Source organism: Eptatretus burgeri, chromosome 3 (genome assembly GCF_056783735.1).
Source record: "Eptatretus burgeri isolate ZD-2024b chromosome 3, Ebu_testis_v1, whole genome shotgun sequence".
In the NCBI taxonomy this organism is placed as follows: domain Eukaryota; kingdom Metazoa; phylum Chordata; class Myxini; order Myxiniformes; family Myxinidae; genus Eptatretus; species Eptatretus burgeri.
Genome location: NC_140963.1, coordinates 78,616,600 through 78,634,322, shown reverse-complemented (window position 1 = coordinate 78,634,322; position 17,723 = coordinate 78,616,600). Strand labels below are relative to the sequence as shown.

General features: G+C 42.9%; 1 protein-coding gene across 1 annotated transcript; it reads left to right on the top strand.

Moving 5' to 3' along the window:
- Positions 1-2,119: 2,119 nt before the first annotated feature.
- CDCA7 (cell division cycle associated 7) lies at positions 2,120-17,688 on the top strand. The gene is made up of 10 exons (XM_085874142.1): positions 2,120-2,275; positions 10,647-10,784; positions 10,997-11,101; positions 11,270-11,611; positions 11,944-12,024; positions 12,148-12,324; positions 14,327-14,467; positions 14,637-14,786; positions 16,775-16,911; positions 17,067-17,688. The coding sequence occupies exons 1-10, from the start codon at positions 2,258-2,260 to the stop codon at positions 17,101-17,103; spliced, it is 1,326 nt and encodes a 441-aa protein (XP_085730268.1). The 5' UTR covers positions 2,120-2,257; the 3' UTR covers positions 17,104-17,688.
- The last annotated feature ends 35 nt before the right edge of the window (positions 17,689-17,723 follow it).

The following is a 17,723-nucleotide window of genomic DNA, read 5'->3' as shown; positions in this document are numbered from 1 at the left end:
CTCTATCTCTATCTCTATATATCTATCTCTCTGTCTATGTATCTCTCTATCTATCTATCTCTGTCTATGTATCTCTCTATGTCTATCTATCTCTCTCTATCTCTCTATGTATCTCTATCTCTCTATCTCTCTATGTATCTCTATCTCTGTCTATGTATCTCTCTAACTATCTATCTCTGTCTATGTATCTCTCTATCTATATATCCCTCTATCTCTATCTCTATCGATGTATCGATGTATCTCTCTCTATCTCTCTCTCTCTCTCTCCTCTCTTCGGTTCGTTTATATCCTGACGGTTAAACCCCACCACCCCACTGCTTATCGAACCTTGCTCTTCCATGAGCCTTGTTCTTGTATGTGGGGAGGTGGACAGGTCGAGGACTCTAACTTTGGAAGTGGTTGATAATAGGTAGACCAGTGGACAGTTTTGGCACCCTGACTTGGTCCCTTTTTAGCCGCGTCTCGCGGAGGAAAAGTGGCTCTAAGAGAGCTCCGCGCTGTTGTTGTTCTTGTTGTTGTTGTTGTTCTTGTTGTTGTTGTTCTTCGTCTGGTGAAGACAAAACCTTTGTGACGCGGCTCTTGGACACATTTGGCCTCGTTATGAATTGGAATGGCAGTGGAAGCCATCTTCAAGGACGACATTGGATTCATCAACGAGCGACCTCGGTGAACAGGTTCAGCAGGGATTTTGAAAGGCAGCGCAGTTTACGTCAGGGGTTTGTTCCATCACCAATCAGCTTGCTATCGCTTGCCAAGCCAGGCGTTCCTCATCAACCTTGTCGTTGGAGTGGTTGTCATGACGAGCGATAAGCAAGCTCATGGGTCATGGAGCACACCGGTGGGCTCGTCGTGGTGCAGTGGACATCGGAAAGAGCAAGAAAGAAGTTAAAACAGAGAAATAAATCGATTTAAATCGAGCAACTTGCAAAAACCTGCTTGGAGTTGGGCAGACCCATGGGTCATGACCATGTTCAAAACTGAAGGTACAACACCAAATGGTACCGCCGCCCATTTGTCAAGGGTCAGGTGGGATTGATCGTCTTGCCCACTCCTGACAAAAATCCTGTCACATGGTTCAGTCGGCCATGAGCGAGCCGGAGTCCGTCCAACCTTGGTTGAGGTGCTATAAGAGGGGGGGGGGGACGAACCCTAAACTCCACTCGCTGCACTGCCCGAGTACCCGGGGTCCGTATTCGTGTTGATGTCGGCATTGCACCACCACTCGCCGCAGAGCAACCGCCTAAACCTGCTCCCAAAGGTCGGCGTGCTCCGCGATGCAGCCTGTTTGAACCGAGGATGTTTCTCCAGGATCGGAGCGACGACTGGACTGAAGTCCAGTACAGTGTGCAGCGTCACTGTCATGTCATTCATTGATATCAGAAATTACTTCGCTTTATAGTCCTGAGATCGGGAGTTGGGAGGACGATTCGAGACAAAGACAGTGCAGGATGTGTGTGGAGAGCGGGGAGAGAATGAAAAGGGGGTTTGGAGGAGTCTTCTTCATACGGATTCCACATTGAGTCCATTTCATGAGCCTGGACGTGATCATACTGAAACCTTTTCACTTATTGCTACATGTGCAGTGTATGTAAACCTTGGCGGTATAGTTAGCGGCAGAGTCGAGGTCCGTCGGCCGTTTTTCTCTCAAAATCCAATTAAAATCGGCACGAAGCTCATTTGATCGGACTAATATTCGTCGGATTTATATATTTTTAAAATTTTCTACTGCTTTTCTTAAACATGAAGAAAGAAAAGTTTCATGGTGATCCTCGTTGTTGCACAACCACGTGCTCACGACACCGGATAAACCGATTTAATAAACGCCGTACAGCTCGACATTCGTTGAAAGTAAAAAATAAAAAAATTGAGAGAGAAAAAGATTTTTTGTTTTCGTTCTGGCAAAATCGATTCCCGCAAGTCGTATTATATTCTTATTTATGCAACGGACGATTGCATGTTGGGAGGGGGTTGTGAGACGATGTGTGAAGGTAAATGAGCGATAGACCACAATTATCGAACCAAGCGGTTTTTAAAATAATTTCCTATTTCATTAACTCCGTCGTTATAACATGGGATTTCCGTGTTAAATCACGAGGGAGTTGACTCCTCGTTGTTCCACAACTCCACCCCCCCCCCTCCTCGGAAGTTGAGTGGATCCTCCCTGATCCTGTTTTAAAGCCTCGGGGGGCGTGGATCCCATTACATTCATCTGTTGTTCGCGGTTCAGTTTGTAGAAAGTTGACCGTTAGCGCGAATTATGACCGCATTTAAGGAGGTAAGGAATTGGTTTTTTTAGTTTCCAGTTTTGTTTTAATATATCCTGATTTTATTCCGTACTAATTTCATGCCGTTGTTTTGTTATCCCTTGCATGTATTTTTTTTTTTTAACATGTAAATTTTTTACATATATGAAGGAGCATTTTATTGTTGGTTCGACAAGCGATTGCGCTATCACTCGGGTATTTAAAGCCGATTTGCTTTCTGTAAGCGATACGGTGACGAAATACACGTGCGTCCGTCAACTTGAAAGTTTTTTTTTTTTCTTTTTAAACCTTCCTTTCACTTTTCCGCCTTAATTACACCTTTTCGTGTTCGTGTGCGCCTTGTTCAACCTTCCGTCCGCTTGTAGACTTTGTGAAACTAACGTCTTGCCGTTTTGCGAAGCAAAGTAATGATGGGGTCTCGCTGCAGAATGGCGACCTGAAAGCGCGCGAAATTATTGGCGCGAAATTGACGTCACGAGTCATGTGACTGTGACGACTGATGACGTCGCTTCCTTTAAAAAATTTTTTTTAGCCGCGTCTCGAACGTTGGCTCTCAGAGAGCTTCTTCTGCTTCTGATATTCTTTTTCTTCTTCTGATGTTACTTCTTTTTCTTCCTCCTTTGATATTGCTTCTTATTTTTCTTCTTTCTCTGATGTTGCTTCTTATTCTTATTTTTCTTCTTTCTCTGATGTTGCTTCTTATTCTTCTTCTTATTCTTTCTCTGATGTTGCTTCTTATTCTTCTTCTTATTCTTCTTTCTCTGATGTTGCTTCTTATTCTTCTTCTTATTCTTCTTTCTCTGATGTTGCTTCTTCTTATTCTTCTTCTTCTTCTTTCTCTGATGTTGCTTCTTCTTATTCTTCTTCTTCTTCTTCTTCTTCTTCTTCTTTCTCTGATGTTGCTTCTTCTTATTCTTCTTCTTCTTCTTTCTCTGATGTTGCTTCTTATTCTTCCTTTGATATTGCCTCTTCCTTTGATATTGCCTCTTCCTCTTCCTCTTCCTCTTCCTCTTCCTCTTCCTCTTCCTCAACCTTTAGACTCGTCTCTTTTATATACAAGATCCGGATCTCCTTAAATACTAAACACATGTACACATCCTCACATAGACGGTGCCTTTTGAGAGCATCTATCATGAACTTTTAAATATATTCGGACATTTGCTTTAAAGTTTCGAAAAGTTCGCGTTACTATTTAAAGATTATTTCATTTATCGTATTGTAATTTCGTAAATACACGATTTTCTCGTCATGAACAATAGCCTCCATGACGGGTCTCGCAATTGGCTCCATCAATGCACGTGACGAAATATCGGAAGTTGTTGTTGTTGTTATTGCCTTTAGGACACTGCTCTTGGACACATTTGTCCTTGTGTTATTTTATTATTTTAATGGAATCGATCTTTCGTGACGTCATTACGTAACGTGTGCAGACGTATTTCTCTGGGAATTCGAGTGTACATTTTAATAGTTTGATTGCAATTTTGCCCGATATTTGGGTTAATGTCGCGACTTCCCTGACCACATGACCTTTTGAATTCTTCGGGTGGGAATCATTTAGGGGACAAAGGGAGTATTTCCAGAATGATGGCCGCATATTAAATATAAGGGGGCAGCAATGTTTACAGTGGGAATTGAGGAAGGAATTCAGGCTTTTTTAGGTCGGCGGAGGGTGGGGAAGGTATTAAGGAAGGAACTGATGATGTAATTGCGATCAGTAAGTCGAGGCAGGAAAATAGAATTTCAGGAAGGAAAAGGTTAAATATATTCGATACCAATGCCAGAAGTTTAATAAGATGTAAGAGCTTGAAGCCAAAGTAGATAGTGAGGAGTATGATGTAGTTGTAGTGAGTGAGACATGGCTTCAGGAGGAGAGTCACTGGAGGACAGAATTAGAAGGCTACAAGGTGTATCGGTGTGATAGGAAGGAGAGAATAGGAGGAGCAGCAATCTGGTTGAAGGACAGCATTGCATCAAGAGAAAGGGGTGACATTAAGGAAGGAATAAATGTTGAGGATTCTGTATGGGTTGAGATTAGAGATTGTAAAAACACTAAGATACTGGTAGGATGCTTATATAAGACTCCGGGTGTGAAGGAAGAAGAGGAAGGAGGAATAGATGAAGAATTCAAAAGGGCATGTGGTAAGGGAAGAGGATGATTATGGGGGATTTTAACTTGCCAGGGATAGATTGGGTCCAGGAACAGGGAAAGGGCAGAGCAGATGAGGATCTCCTCGTTTTAGTCCAGGATTGCTTTTTAACCCAGTTTTTAGAGAAGTCCACAAGGGGGAATGCAGTGTTCGACCTCCTTTTCAGTAACGATCCCATTATGGTGGAGGAGGTGGAGGTCGGGGAGCATTTAGGAGCAAGTGACCATAACATTGTGTGTGCAAAGATTCTGTTGAGAGTTAGAGTTCAGGATGGTTGGGTAAGGCTATTAGATTTCAGGAACGAAAACTTTGAGGGTATGAGGAGAGAGAGTTGGGTGATGCAGATTGGGAGACTCTTACAACAGGACAATCAGAATCAGAGAAATGGGAAACCTTCAAGGAGCAAATGTGTAGAGTGCAGAGTAAGTACATTCCAATGAGGTGTAAAACTACAAGCAGAAAGAGACCAGGCTGGGTGAGCAGTGAGATAAGGAACACTATGAAGGAGAAGCAGAAGGAATTTATTAGGTTTAAAATTACAGGACTGGAGTTAGATTGATATCACTCTCAAAGTAAACAGAGGCAAGTTAAGAAAATAACTCGACAAGCTAAAAGAGAGGATGAGAAGGACATGGCTAAGAATATTAAACATAACAGCAAGGCTTTCTTTACATATACCAGGGGAAAAGAACAGGTTTAGAACAGTGTGGGCCCATTGAGGAATAGCACCGACAGAGTGGTTCGTGATCAAAGTGAGATGGCAGGCTTATTAAACGGGTATTTTTCTTCAACTTTTACACGAAAACAGTCAGGAGAATTGCCAATAGCTGGGAGTAACTATCAAGAAGGTGAAGAAGGGCTTTTACAGAAGATCCAGGTTGGAGTGGAGGAAGTAAAGGAACAGCTGGGTAATCTAAGAGTAGGTAAGGCTCCGGGTCCAGATAATATGCAACCGAGAGTATTGATGGAGGTGGCTGTGCAGGTAAGTGAGATGTTAATGGATATTTTGAATAGTTCACTGGAGTCAGGACAGGTACCGGAGTATTGGAGAGTAGCAAATGTAACCATTATTTAATAAAGGATCCAGAGAAGAATTGGGAAACTATAGACCTGTTAGTTTGACTTCAGTTGTTGGGAAGGTGTTGGACACATTAATTTATAGGGACCAGATGAAGAACCATTAAAACAAATACAAACTAATTAAAGATAGTCAAGCATGGGTTTACCAAAGGTAGTTCCTGTTTAACAAATCTTTTAGAGTTCTGTCAAGCAGTGTCTGATTGGGTGGATGATGGAAAGGCAGTGGACATAGTATATCTAGACTTTAAGAAGGCATTTGAAAAGGTACTACATCGGAGCTTGTTAGCCAAAGTGAGTACTTATGGAGTGATTGGTCAGGTAGCTAATTGGATTGTAAACTGGTTTAGTGATTGGAAGCAAAGAGTGGCTGTGAGTGGGAGGATGTAAGTAGTGGGGTGCCTCAGGGATCAGTACTCGGACCATGAGGACCATTACTATTCAATATTTACATCAACGATTTGGATAATGGGGTAAAGAGTAAGCTTTCCAAATTTGCAGATGACACAAAGATTGGAGGTTCGGTGGATAGCAGAGGGGGTGATGATCAGATTCAGGAAAGTATTGATACTTGCATAGATTCGGCAGAAGAACTTTAACCTGAGCAAGTGTAATGTGTTGGATGGGAAAGAACAATGAAAATAGAGATTACAGGATGCAAGGGGTAATTATGGAGCGTGTCACACAGGAGAAGGATCTGGGGGTGGTAATAGATACGGGAGGTAAGCAGGAAGCACAGTGCCAGGCAGCTACAGGTGAAGAAAATTGGGTTTTAGGCTGTATTCGGAGGGGGATCATTTATAAATCAAAAAGTGGTGTTAACATTGTACAGGAATTTAGTGAGGGCCACATCTAGAATATTGTGTGCAGTTTTGGTCACCACAACTCAGGAAGGACATATATGCCACAGAGAGGGTTCAATGCAGGTCGAAGCCTGGTGTTGCCTTCGTGGTTAGGGTGGTGGCTTGGGATCCTAGGGTCCTGAGTTCAAGCCCCGTTGGCCACTGAATTAAAAAAAAAAAATACACCAGGAGGTTGACTCAGCCTGTCATCCTTCTGAGGTCGGCAAAATGAGCACCAGTGTACTGGTAAGGGGACACTGTATCAGCGGCATAGCCGTGTCCCAACCAATGATGCAACCAGCAGCCACAGGCTGAGAGATATATAACTAGATCGATTCCGGGCCGAACTTGACTCGGCTATGAGGAGCGGTTGAAGGAGACACGGCTGTATACACTATAAAGGAGGCAGTTCCGAGGAGAAATGATAGAGATATTTAAGATAATGAAAGGTGGAGATAAAATAAGTGCAGATTAATTATTCAACAGAGTAGAGAGTGATAGGACCAGCGGCCATAGATTGAGAGTAAAGAGGAGAGTTAAGACGGTAGTAAGGCAGGGGTCTTTTACTCTGAGTAGTGAATGCATGGAATGGTCTCCCTGGAAAGGTAGTAGCAGCAGAAAAAGTAGATAAGTTTAAATTAGAATTAGATAGGTACCTGGAAGTTATGGGGATGTTGATCAGACTTTTCGGTAGTTTGGATATTGATGGGTGATTGTGTATGGAGTGCTGTTGGGGGTCTTGTTAAGGGGGGTTGTGTAGTTGATGTGTGTTTTTCACCAAGCACATGCCCCCTCTCCAAAGGGAAGAAAAGAAGAAAAAATTTACAAAAAAAAAACTGCTATTGGTTCACGAGTCAGTAAGTGATCACTATATTCGTTATGGGTCTGTCCGTCTGTCTGTCTGCCCATCTGTCCCGAGCATAGCTCCGTGGGTTTTGATGCGATCCTGATAAAATTTTGGTGGGAGGTTTATATCATGATCCCTGAGAATGGGCATGGTGTGCCCATTGTGGGCGGAGCCACGCCCAAAAAACATGTGTTTTGAGGGGGTAGCCGATTTCAATTTGCATCTTCTCCTTGGGGGTTTGTCGAATCTGACAGGGGTTTCGGTATTTGGTTAGCCCAATGGCACCTGCATACTCCCACGGAGCTCGATTTTATTTATTTATTTATTTTCATGTCAAGGTCACAAGGTCACGAACTTATAAAATTTCGAATTTTGACATAAAAATCATACGACCGCTCAAACTTTGAGAGCGAGGATGACAATATTTTTTTATCCATAATCTTGAGGTCATTCCCCACCTAAAGTCTTGAAACCATTTTTGCTCCATCTCAAACACCTTGCCCGTGGCGCCCCCTTCAAGTTTGTTTTTACGCTGATTTCATCAAAGTATGGATAATCCGAGGAGTGCGAAATGCCATCTAGCCTATATGATGTTATATTGTTCCTGGAATGTTCCAGAGGAAGTTTTGCACCAAAGGTCATAATCCTTGACCTTTGACCTTTAAAGTTCACAAAGGTCAAATTTTCAAAGTTGTGGGAATCGAACCGGGTTTTCGACCTTCTTCGACGAACTAACTCCCATAAGCTATAGCACGTATCCTGTTTCCTTATGTTAATGTCCACAACATTGTTTTGGGACCTTTAAAGGTTATGCAAAGGTCAAATTTTGAAAGTTATTGAACGAAACCGGGTTTTCGACATTTTGCAGCTCATAACCTGTCACTCGTACCACATCATGTTGATCATTTTTATAACTTGGTCAAACATTATCACATTGTCTCATCCTTGACTTCAGAAACTATCTACATGTAATCATCAAATACCACTCATGAACCATCGTCGTCTCCAGACTTGTTTTTTTTTTTTCATTTTCTTTCTTGGATCTTGGGTTGGTGTGGTGTTCGCGCAGGCATGATGGGCTGAATGGCCTCCACCTGTGTTGGATTTCGTTGTTGTTGTTGAACGATTGTAATGTGGCTCCACCCCCTCTGTGCGGAATCGGTCCCAGCCCCTTACAGCCCTTTTGCCTTATCTTGCGAGTTCAGAACCAAGGCCCGTTTGTAGACGGACTAATCTTGGTTAGATACGGCATAACGGACATCGCCAGTTGGTTTTGCGCTTCAGCAATACCATATACACTATTCCCACGTGATGCTACCTTTTATCACCATCGATATGATATGGAGTAGTTGTGCTTAACATTTATCCTACCAACATATTTTATAACCTGATCTTTTCGGACCCCAACTCAAAGACCACTCAACTTCACGAAATCTGCCAAAGTTTCACATCAATGACTAAACATGGTGTTTTATTGATAAGGTCAACAAACGTGATAAAAACTAGAAGGGCACTCTGTAGAGTGCAAACCCCCCGCCACGTAATGCCTGATCCACAAGAACGTATCTGGCCCAATACATCTCAGATATTATGCTACATATCATTTTTTGAGCCCCATCTGTCAATGATGAAGAATCGCTTTAAAAATTCTAGTTGCCGGATCCAAATCTTCACCAAAATCTGATCGGTTCGTCCTTGTCCCACACCGAACCTGTCCACAAAATTTAATCTGGATCCATCAACAACTTTTTGAGATATCGTGCACACAAACAAACAGAGAGGGGTTGAAACATGACCTCCTTCACCCTCGGTGGAGAAGTAACTGAAATCAAAATAACATATCAAAATGTACGCCTGGGTTCCGATAAGAGCCCTGTTGGTACGACTCTCTGGTTGAAGTGAATCGATGAAACCTCGATCGGTCCTGTAATGTTCCTTATCGCTTGTTCAACCAATCTTCCATTTGTGACGTCACCGATTTACTCAACCCCATTTTCCGGATTACTTATTAACTGTTGCTTTTGTAATGGTTGTGAACGTAGTTTATCGACAACCATTTGACTCGAGAGTTTTTGATACTTTGCCAACACGAAGGACAACGTTCATTCTGGCTGAGCCTGGTACTGACTAATTAAACCTGTCCCCACTGTGGGATAGGGGAGCCTTGTACCTGTTGTAGGGTTTGTTTCTACAATTGGTGCCCCCATTTTTAATGGTACCTCCGAGTTTTTTTTAGACCCCGAGGGTATGAATCCACAATTTTTTGTGTTTTACTTATTTTCTGTCTCGGAGCTGGCTGGGATTTTGGGAATGAAATTTTGCATCGATAATGGGAATACAAAGTTTGTGGGTTGATGTGAATTTTTTTTTTTTTTTGACCATGACATTTTAAAAGTCATGACCTAATTATGGAATTATTTTCACCATAACTCGAGTAAGATTTGTCCAATCGGAACTAAATTACCCTCCCAAGATAGCCGAGAGCAAACCGCATTTACGCTTGATGTACGTCGTACCCCTCCGGGTTAAAGGTCAAGGTCAAATGGCGGTTTGATCATCGCTCAATTTTGCCAATGAGGAATCTTAATGACCGCTTGACCTTCCAAGATGTTCTTGCATCACAATAGTGTACCTGCATTGAAGTTGTGCACCTGATATTTGATTAGTGTCCTTGACCTCCTTTTTCGGAATGTGACCTAATTAACAAAAAAAAAAAAACTCCTTTTCGCTCATAACTTGAATAATTTTCCTTAGATTTCCATGATGTTGAGTTTTATGGGGACAAATTTTCTTGATTTACAATCTATGCCGAAGGTCAAGGTCATATGACTGTCCGAAAACAACATGGCCATCATTGGATCGCAGGTGCCAGGGGAGGCTTACCCATGGTGATCACTTTGTGGTCACAGATTAGATATGTAGTTGCACTTGTTACTTTATTACCAATTTCAATTTTTCTTGTTTCGTCGCACCGCTCTGGCTCACTTCACCGCGGTACTCGCTAACCAGTTTAACTTGGTAAATGCACTTGTAAGTCATTCCAGTCGTGCTCGCTCCACCGTGGTACTTGCTAACTTGCATTTACTTGTGATCCATACCAATTCGGTTTGCTCCACCCTGCGACTAACCAGTTAGTTATACTTATTATTCACGAAACCTCTAAGCCGTGCTAGCTTTATGTACACCGTACTGCTACTCAAGCCCGTTTCTATTATTTATACACTTATAAAATGAGCTGATTGGATGCATCTCATCCTGATACTTGCTAGTTGTACTCCAAGTATGCTTGTAAACTGTCCTGGTTGAATGTGCTCGCCATTTTATTTATGATTAAGGAAACTTGTAAGCTGTTCCGGTTGAATGTACCCCACCTTGGTGTTCGACTTTTATTTAAGTACGTGAGTGAGACGTCCGTGCTGGTGACTTCACCTCATCTTCATAAGTCTTTGTCTCTTATCTCTCTCCCCAGCAAAGCCAATTGGCTCGATTGTTTTCGTCGGAAGAAGATGAAAAGTTCCACGGTTTCAGGAACACGGAGCTTACCTCCATGGAAATGAGTACTTCGGAGGACAGTTCCGACAGCTGCGCCTCCAATGAACACTTCCAGGTTTCTCCATGACTTTTACATTTGTGTTTTTTTTTTTTTTTTTTTAATTGATTCACGAATGTTTGAAGGAATGGTTTAATGGCGTCCCCGTGCAGTGTACAATTTGCACTGCCGTTCCCATGGTTCAGGATTGTGGATTAAACGACGCATTTAGTGAGAAATTTGGTTTTTGGGGGGATTTTAATTGAGCTTGGTTTTTCTCCTATCTGCAGAATCGGTTTGGAAGGACGATCCGACCGCAGCTTCCATGTAATGCTGCTGCCGTTGGGGAATTTCAGGGAATTCTGAAATCTGACATCGCTCGTCTAAACACCATGGTGAGACGCTTGTCCGTCATGTCCGTAGACATTGGACACGGATAATTTCCAAGTGTTTGAATACCAGCTGTAAGACTGTTGAACAGAACTTTATTCTGGAGCCATTGTTTGCAATTTCATCATTTACAAATGTGTCACAAGCATTGCAATCCTTTGTTGTGCTCGCAGACTGTGAAATCCAGCTCCAGCATGAGCGAAGAGTCGTCCGGGGATGAGAAGGCAAGGAAGATCATCGGCTCTAGATCCTTCTCGCTGAGGGTCGCCCTGAAACCAATGTCACAGGAGCATGAGCTCCAGCATTTAAATGCAGACCCGAGCCTGCGCCGATCCATCCCCGGATCGGGGCTGCCAGCAAAGGTCGAGGTAGATTGTGGGAACCGGGTCGGGCAGAAAGTCTCTGGGATGGAATGCCACACCGACGAAGACCCGGAAAGGTCGGACAGCGATTCTGAGGCGAAGACAGATTTCTTGGCTCAAAGGGCTCTCAACGTGAAGGCAAACAAGGCTTTGGTATGTGGTTGGAAGGGGGCAGGGACATGGCAATTAATAATGAAGGTGTTTTTATTGTTGTGCAGGTGGTGTAAGGATAAGGTCTAAAGATTTAAATGCTCATGTTCCAGGTCTGTTAACCAGAAATTGAAATATCAGGATCCCAAATCCCGGTTTTGACCAACCCGGAATCCCCCATTTAATTACTCAGTAACGTCAGGCCAATGACAATGGTCCATTTAAAAGATGGATTGATTGAGAGATGGAAGATGTTGTGCTCACATTAAACCTGCTTGAGGTTTGTGGTTTTTTTTTTTTTTTACCTGACAGTTATCCTCTTTGTCTGTTCGCAGCTGTCACATCTATTGGCTGACTTAAAATCTGTTCCCGGTCTGTTGGCAAGCTGCCCTTTACCTGGAAGCAAAAAGCCCACCGTGAGTTGATGGACTGGGTGACGAGTTGAAATGCATGCTGGTCTGGTGGCTGTGTGGTCTTCCTGTATTTAAATCCTCGTGTTAACAACCTCCCCCCACCCACCGTATCCATTTTTGTGACAGAAGCCTCGGCGCTCAGCATGCTCGACACGGGAGATATTGCGACGCAACCCGGAGCGCACGTCCCGTCCCCATACGCGCTCCCTCTCGATGGATTGCTTTGAGATGCCGCCACCGCTTAGCCTGGAAGAACGACTCTGCTACAAGCGCAAAGGCTCAGACGATGAAGATTATGACCTGGTTGGTGCTGGTCTTATTTCTCATGGTTGCCGGCGTTCTGTGTTTGAGACTTCAATCTGCTTTGATAATATGGTCGTTGTGTTTGGAATATAGCATGAACTTGGAAAATTGAATTGTAAGGTCACCAATTGTAATTTGAGGGGTAATGGGTAGGCTATTGGGGAAAGTTAAAATACAGCAATGAGAAATAAATTAAAACTTACTTCCAACAACTTGTGTCAACAACGCATGTAGGAATACATGACGACTACGCGCACACGAAGCGAAAAGCGGGCTTAAGCAATTGGCTCAAATTAATTTGTTCGACTTCCAATGTTCATCTTATTTAAATTTAACTTTATACTTAAACACTGCAGAACACAGATCACCTCCCATGATACTTCCAAGATCCTCCAGTTTTGCAGTACTTCAATTTAAATTAGAAGGGCACTCGGTAGAGCGCATACCTCCGCCACGTGATGCCTGATCCATGTGGTTTTTTTTTTTTTTTCCTCTGCCAGTTCTGCTATATTTGTTTATTGGCCTGATCTCAATGGTGAAGAATCACTTTATAAATTAAATAATTTCGGGTCTTCACCAAAATCGAATCTGTTCTTCCTTGTCGCACACCCGTGTTCACCAAGTTTCATCAGAATCCGTCCGCAACTTTGAGAAATTGTGTTGTATATCGGTTTTGGGCCGATCTCTCAATGGTGAAGAATCACTTTATAAGTTAAATAATTTCGGGTCTTCCCCAAAATCTAATCAATTCGTCCTTGTCACACACACCCAACCTGTCCATAAAATGTCATCCGGATCCGAGCACAACTTTTGAGATATCCTGCACACAACCAGAAAGGGATGGAAACATCACTTCCTTCACCTTCGGTGGTGGAGGTAATGAAGGAGCTGTCCTCCCACCCCTCGCCAACAAAGCCTATCGATGGATCTTCCCCTGAATTTTGGAGGGGGTTTTGTACATTCATAAATTTTGAAAAATTAGGATGCAAAGTCGAGTAAAAATTAAAATATGAAATGCATGTTTCAATAATATAATGAGTATATATAACATGGTTGTGCTTCTGAACATTCCATTGGTTGTATCGTTTTGAATCCTCCTACAGTGGCCGTTTTTGTGAACATAACGAACCATCTCTTATTCGCTTTCCAAAGCGGATGATACCGAAAGGCCGGCTTAGAAAGCAATGGCAAAGCCGCTTGATACCAGAACACGTCCCTGGTGTAAATCGATTAAATGACTGGGAAGTGCAGGAAAGCACATCAAATCGATAGTTAATTGAATGCAGAGACCAAAAAAAATTATTCATCTCCAAGAGCATTGGATGTTTTGTTTTATTTAAAAAAAAAAAAAAAAATTCATTCTCTGGCTTCGGCATCGCTGTGTTGAAGTTGAAGTTCTTCCGCTTTTGAAATTGGCTTCGTATAACGAAGCATATTTTATGGATGCTGGAGGACATTAACGTAGCTGCGAACCACATGCTCCTACGCTACACGTGCTGGCCAATCTCATGGCTTGCTACCTACTACGGTGCGACCGGTTTGACTCGGACTCTGCTCAGAAGGGCAGCTCACCGAGGTCGAGCACAGCACCACACAAGGTCGAGTTCCACCAGTGTTCTCTATTGTATGGAAACTGCTCAAAATGGTTTGATCCAACTCACCTTCTTTTGTTGAGCAGATTCTATTCTGCTGCAGTGTATAATAATGGGATGTCCTGTTTGGGTTGTAGTTCCATTCAAATTTGGCAAGTGAGGACCAATGGACAGGAAGTGCGGTTTGTGCATCAGTGGAGATGTGAATGAATCGTCATCTGACATCTCCAGTCCATCAGCTGTTTTTCATATATGTATATATATATTTTTTAATGCATTTTTGGGGGTGGGGAAGGGGTGGATATTGTACAGTAAAACAGCATGAGCGAATCGATGTTTGTTTTTAATTGGAGCTAAGTTTTTGTGAAACTTTGTTAATTGGAACCGACCATTGTCTTTGTATCGAATAGGACCAGCCACGTCGGCGCCAGAGCAGATACCAATCAATGCAGACCACTCCTCATAAGGTCCGATGTGTGGAGGATGTGACCAATGAGGAACTCAACAACATAGCCACATCTACCAGCCACAAGCTGTATGACAAGATCAACGTAAGTTGTTGTCTGCACAACCCTGCACCCAGTTTGCCAGTGCGATTGAGCAAATGACTGCGGTAGAATGTTTGGGCTTTTTCCTGTGGCTATCAAATGTGTGATGGTCGTTTTAAATAACCGGTGTATATCTTTCCATGTTTTCCTCTTCTTCTGTCATACTTTGCAGGGTACCACCTGCCATCAGTGTCGACAGAAAACATCTGACACGAAGACCACCTGCCGCAATGATAATTGCATTGGGGTGCGCGGCCAATTCTGCGGCCCTTGCCTGCGCAACCGCTATGGCGAGGACGTGCGCGAAGCTCTGCTCGATCCAGTAAGTGCGGTGTCCTGTGCGCAGTTTGTTCTCCGTTTGGTTGTGTGCTAAATTTGGGTTGTATTGTATGAACAAGCTTCGAGCAGAATGAGGGGAGGAAACTTGACAACGTTCATTACATGTCATGGATTAAACCTTGTTCACGGATTTCAAAAAAAAAAAAAAGTCAGGGTCTTGAGGAGGAGGGGAGGGGGGAGGGGTGTCTTGATGCCTCCCCAGAATGGGTATTTGCTTTCTTCCTTGAAGCCACACGATTTTGATGAAACTTGACCACAACCTTCATCACCCGTGATGCTGAAGCCAAGTCTTATTTTCACCAAATTTATGAGAACTTCTGAGAACCAAGGCCTCCTTATGCCTTGCAAATCCCATCAAAAAATTCATATTAAGTAGGTCAGTATAAAGGTTAAAGGTCATTCCGATTCTGGGATCACTACTTTTGACTTCTCAAAAAGTATTTACCCGATTTAGATGCAACGTGGTAGGAATCATCCCTGTGTGGTGCTTTCACAAGCTTGTTCAAACCATCAGCTAGTTTACATATTTTGGGTATCATCCACACTTACCAGTGGTGCCCTGGGGCATTGCCCCTATTTTTAGCTCACCTGGAAAGTTCCTCCGAGCTTCTGGGATGGCATGTGGTCCATCCTTCCACAAATACTTTCACCTTCTCTGAAACTGCACTTAAGATTTCGATGAAACTTCACCACAACGTTGCTTGTTCATATCATGGAATTACAAAAATCAGGCCCTATGGGGGTTGTCCCCCAAATAGGTATTTGCTGTCTTCTCAAATTACACATGCAATTCTGATGAAACTTGATAACCTTCATCACTTGCAACGTACCAAAGTTTGTTCGTGGCAAAGAAAAGAAAAACCATTGGTATTTACTTCTCCGTTACATATTTTGTGGGTCATCCATGCTTTCCAATGGTTCTCTGGTTATCTTATCCAGCCGCTACCAGGTGAGCGCCCAGGGGTATTGCCCCGATGTTTACTCTTTGGTATGACTCTGATGGCATTTGAACCACTGACCTCCCAGATTCAGGGCAGATACTCATTATTTCACTTCAGATTCTTGTTAATATTGGAAAAGAGGTGGTTAAAAAAATTAAATAAAGAGACCACCGACCTCCCTGCCAGGTGAGAACAACAACCCCTATGCTTCGGCCTCGTCACGGGAGAGTCCAATAATTGAGATCTTTAGATTCCACAATCTAGGAGAGATGGATGCGAGCTGGAGCACTTGCCCGTAGCAGAGAGCAGTACTCCATTGAGTTATGGATGAAGGCCTTGTCGACTGAGTAGCTCTGCTTTTCCAAGGAGAGACTTAGATTGGTGGAGGATGCCCACTGGAGGTCAGCTTTGTTCTGTGGTCATACCAGGAAAGATTATGGTTGATGGTGAGGCCTACAAGTTCAAGACTCTGAACATCTTCTAGTGGATGACCAAGGAACAAGATGGTAGTTGTTTTGATGATCCTTCCAAAGCGATTAAGGTGAGACTCCTTTTTGTTTTTTTTCTTCTTCTTCTTCCTCCTCTGATTGAAGGATGTGTTCCATTTAGCAGACCTATATCTAATCAATTCCAGATCAGCAGAGAGTGGAATGGTGCAGCTGCTGTGTTCAAGTATTTCATGGCCACAATTAACATTATCTCTCAATGTTGCACACTATGGTCATTTATCGATATTCACATAAACATTTAAAAACTTGTAGAAAGATGGTCTTTATCGCAAGGAGCTAAATGAGGGAGGTCGTAGAAAAACAAGAATCAGGCTGAACAATAGAATGCCAATCAAAATTCCAGGTAACTGACATCTTTAACTTTGTCTGCTCAACAATAAAAGTGAAAGAGAGTGACCCCCACCCACCCCACCCCACTTACTTTCACCCATATCAACTAAAGCAATTTTGTTGTGTCCACAGTTTGCTTTCCTTCTTCCACCCTAACTTTTTCCTCTCCCCAACCTTTTCCCCCCTCACAGGATTGGTGCTGCCCTACATGCCGTGGCATTTGTAACTGCAGCTTCTGCCGCCAGCGCGACGGTCGCTGCGCCACTGGGATACTGATCCACCTTGCAAAATTTCATGGATACGATAATGTCCATACCTACTTGGATAGGTGAGGTGTGCACGAGGTTGTGGTTGTGATACCTTTCACAAGCTATAAGTATGGGGATTGAGGGGGGGGGGAGGAATGGTCTTCAAGCTCTGCTGTATTATGAGGGTTCTCATCCTACACCTTTGTGAGGGTTCTGATCCTTTGTTTCTCGACAGCTTGAAGTCCCATCTTAACAAAGAAGACGACGACTAAATGTTGAAGCACTTACGAGGTGAAAAAGGTGGCAGCTTCACCAATGGAGCAGTCATGAACGTGGCTTGGTTACTTGAGGTTTTAAACATGAGCAGCTTGTTTTATAATTTCGTTGTTGTCTCGTGCATTGTTTTTGATTAATTTTGAGCTCAGGTTGAGTTAAACTACCTGACATTCTCTGAATTTCAAAAAAATTAATCTTAATCTTTCTGTTTTTTGTGACCAAATTCTCTACACTTGCTTTGGAATTTTGGAAACGTGGTTTTTATGGATATGGGTAGGGGGAGCGTACATCTCTAAGACGGGGGGGGGGGGGGCGGTGGGGAAAGGAGTCGCGGCCGATTTAGTTCATAATTCAAATTGAGGAAAGCATTCCAAAGGGTGAGAGTAAATTGTTTGTTTTTTTGGTTTCTTGCAAATCAAAACCATTTTCTCCATTTTCTTGTTCCGTTTATTGATTGTTCGCTTGTTGAGTATTTGAGGTTTTGTCGTCAAAGCAATTGCGTTGAAGCTTTGCGGGTTTTCGGTGCTTGTGCAATATGAAAGTATTTGCATTTCTTTTATGAAATAAAGTTTCATTTGTTATACGTGTAGTTATCTGTTTTGGTACCCCTCCCAAC

Coding starts and splice junctions, on each gene's coding strand:
- CDCA7 (XM_085874142.1), top strand. Junction 14,468..14,636: donor AGCTGTATGACAAGATCAAC/GTAAGTTGTTGT, acceptor CATACTTTGCAG/GGTACCACCTGCCATCAGTG. Junction 16,912..17,066: donor GTCCATACCTACTTGGATAG/GTGAGGTGTGCA, acceptor GTTTCTCGACAG/CTTGAAGTCCCATCTTAACA.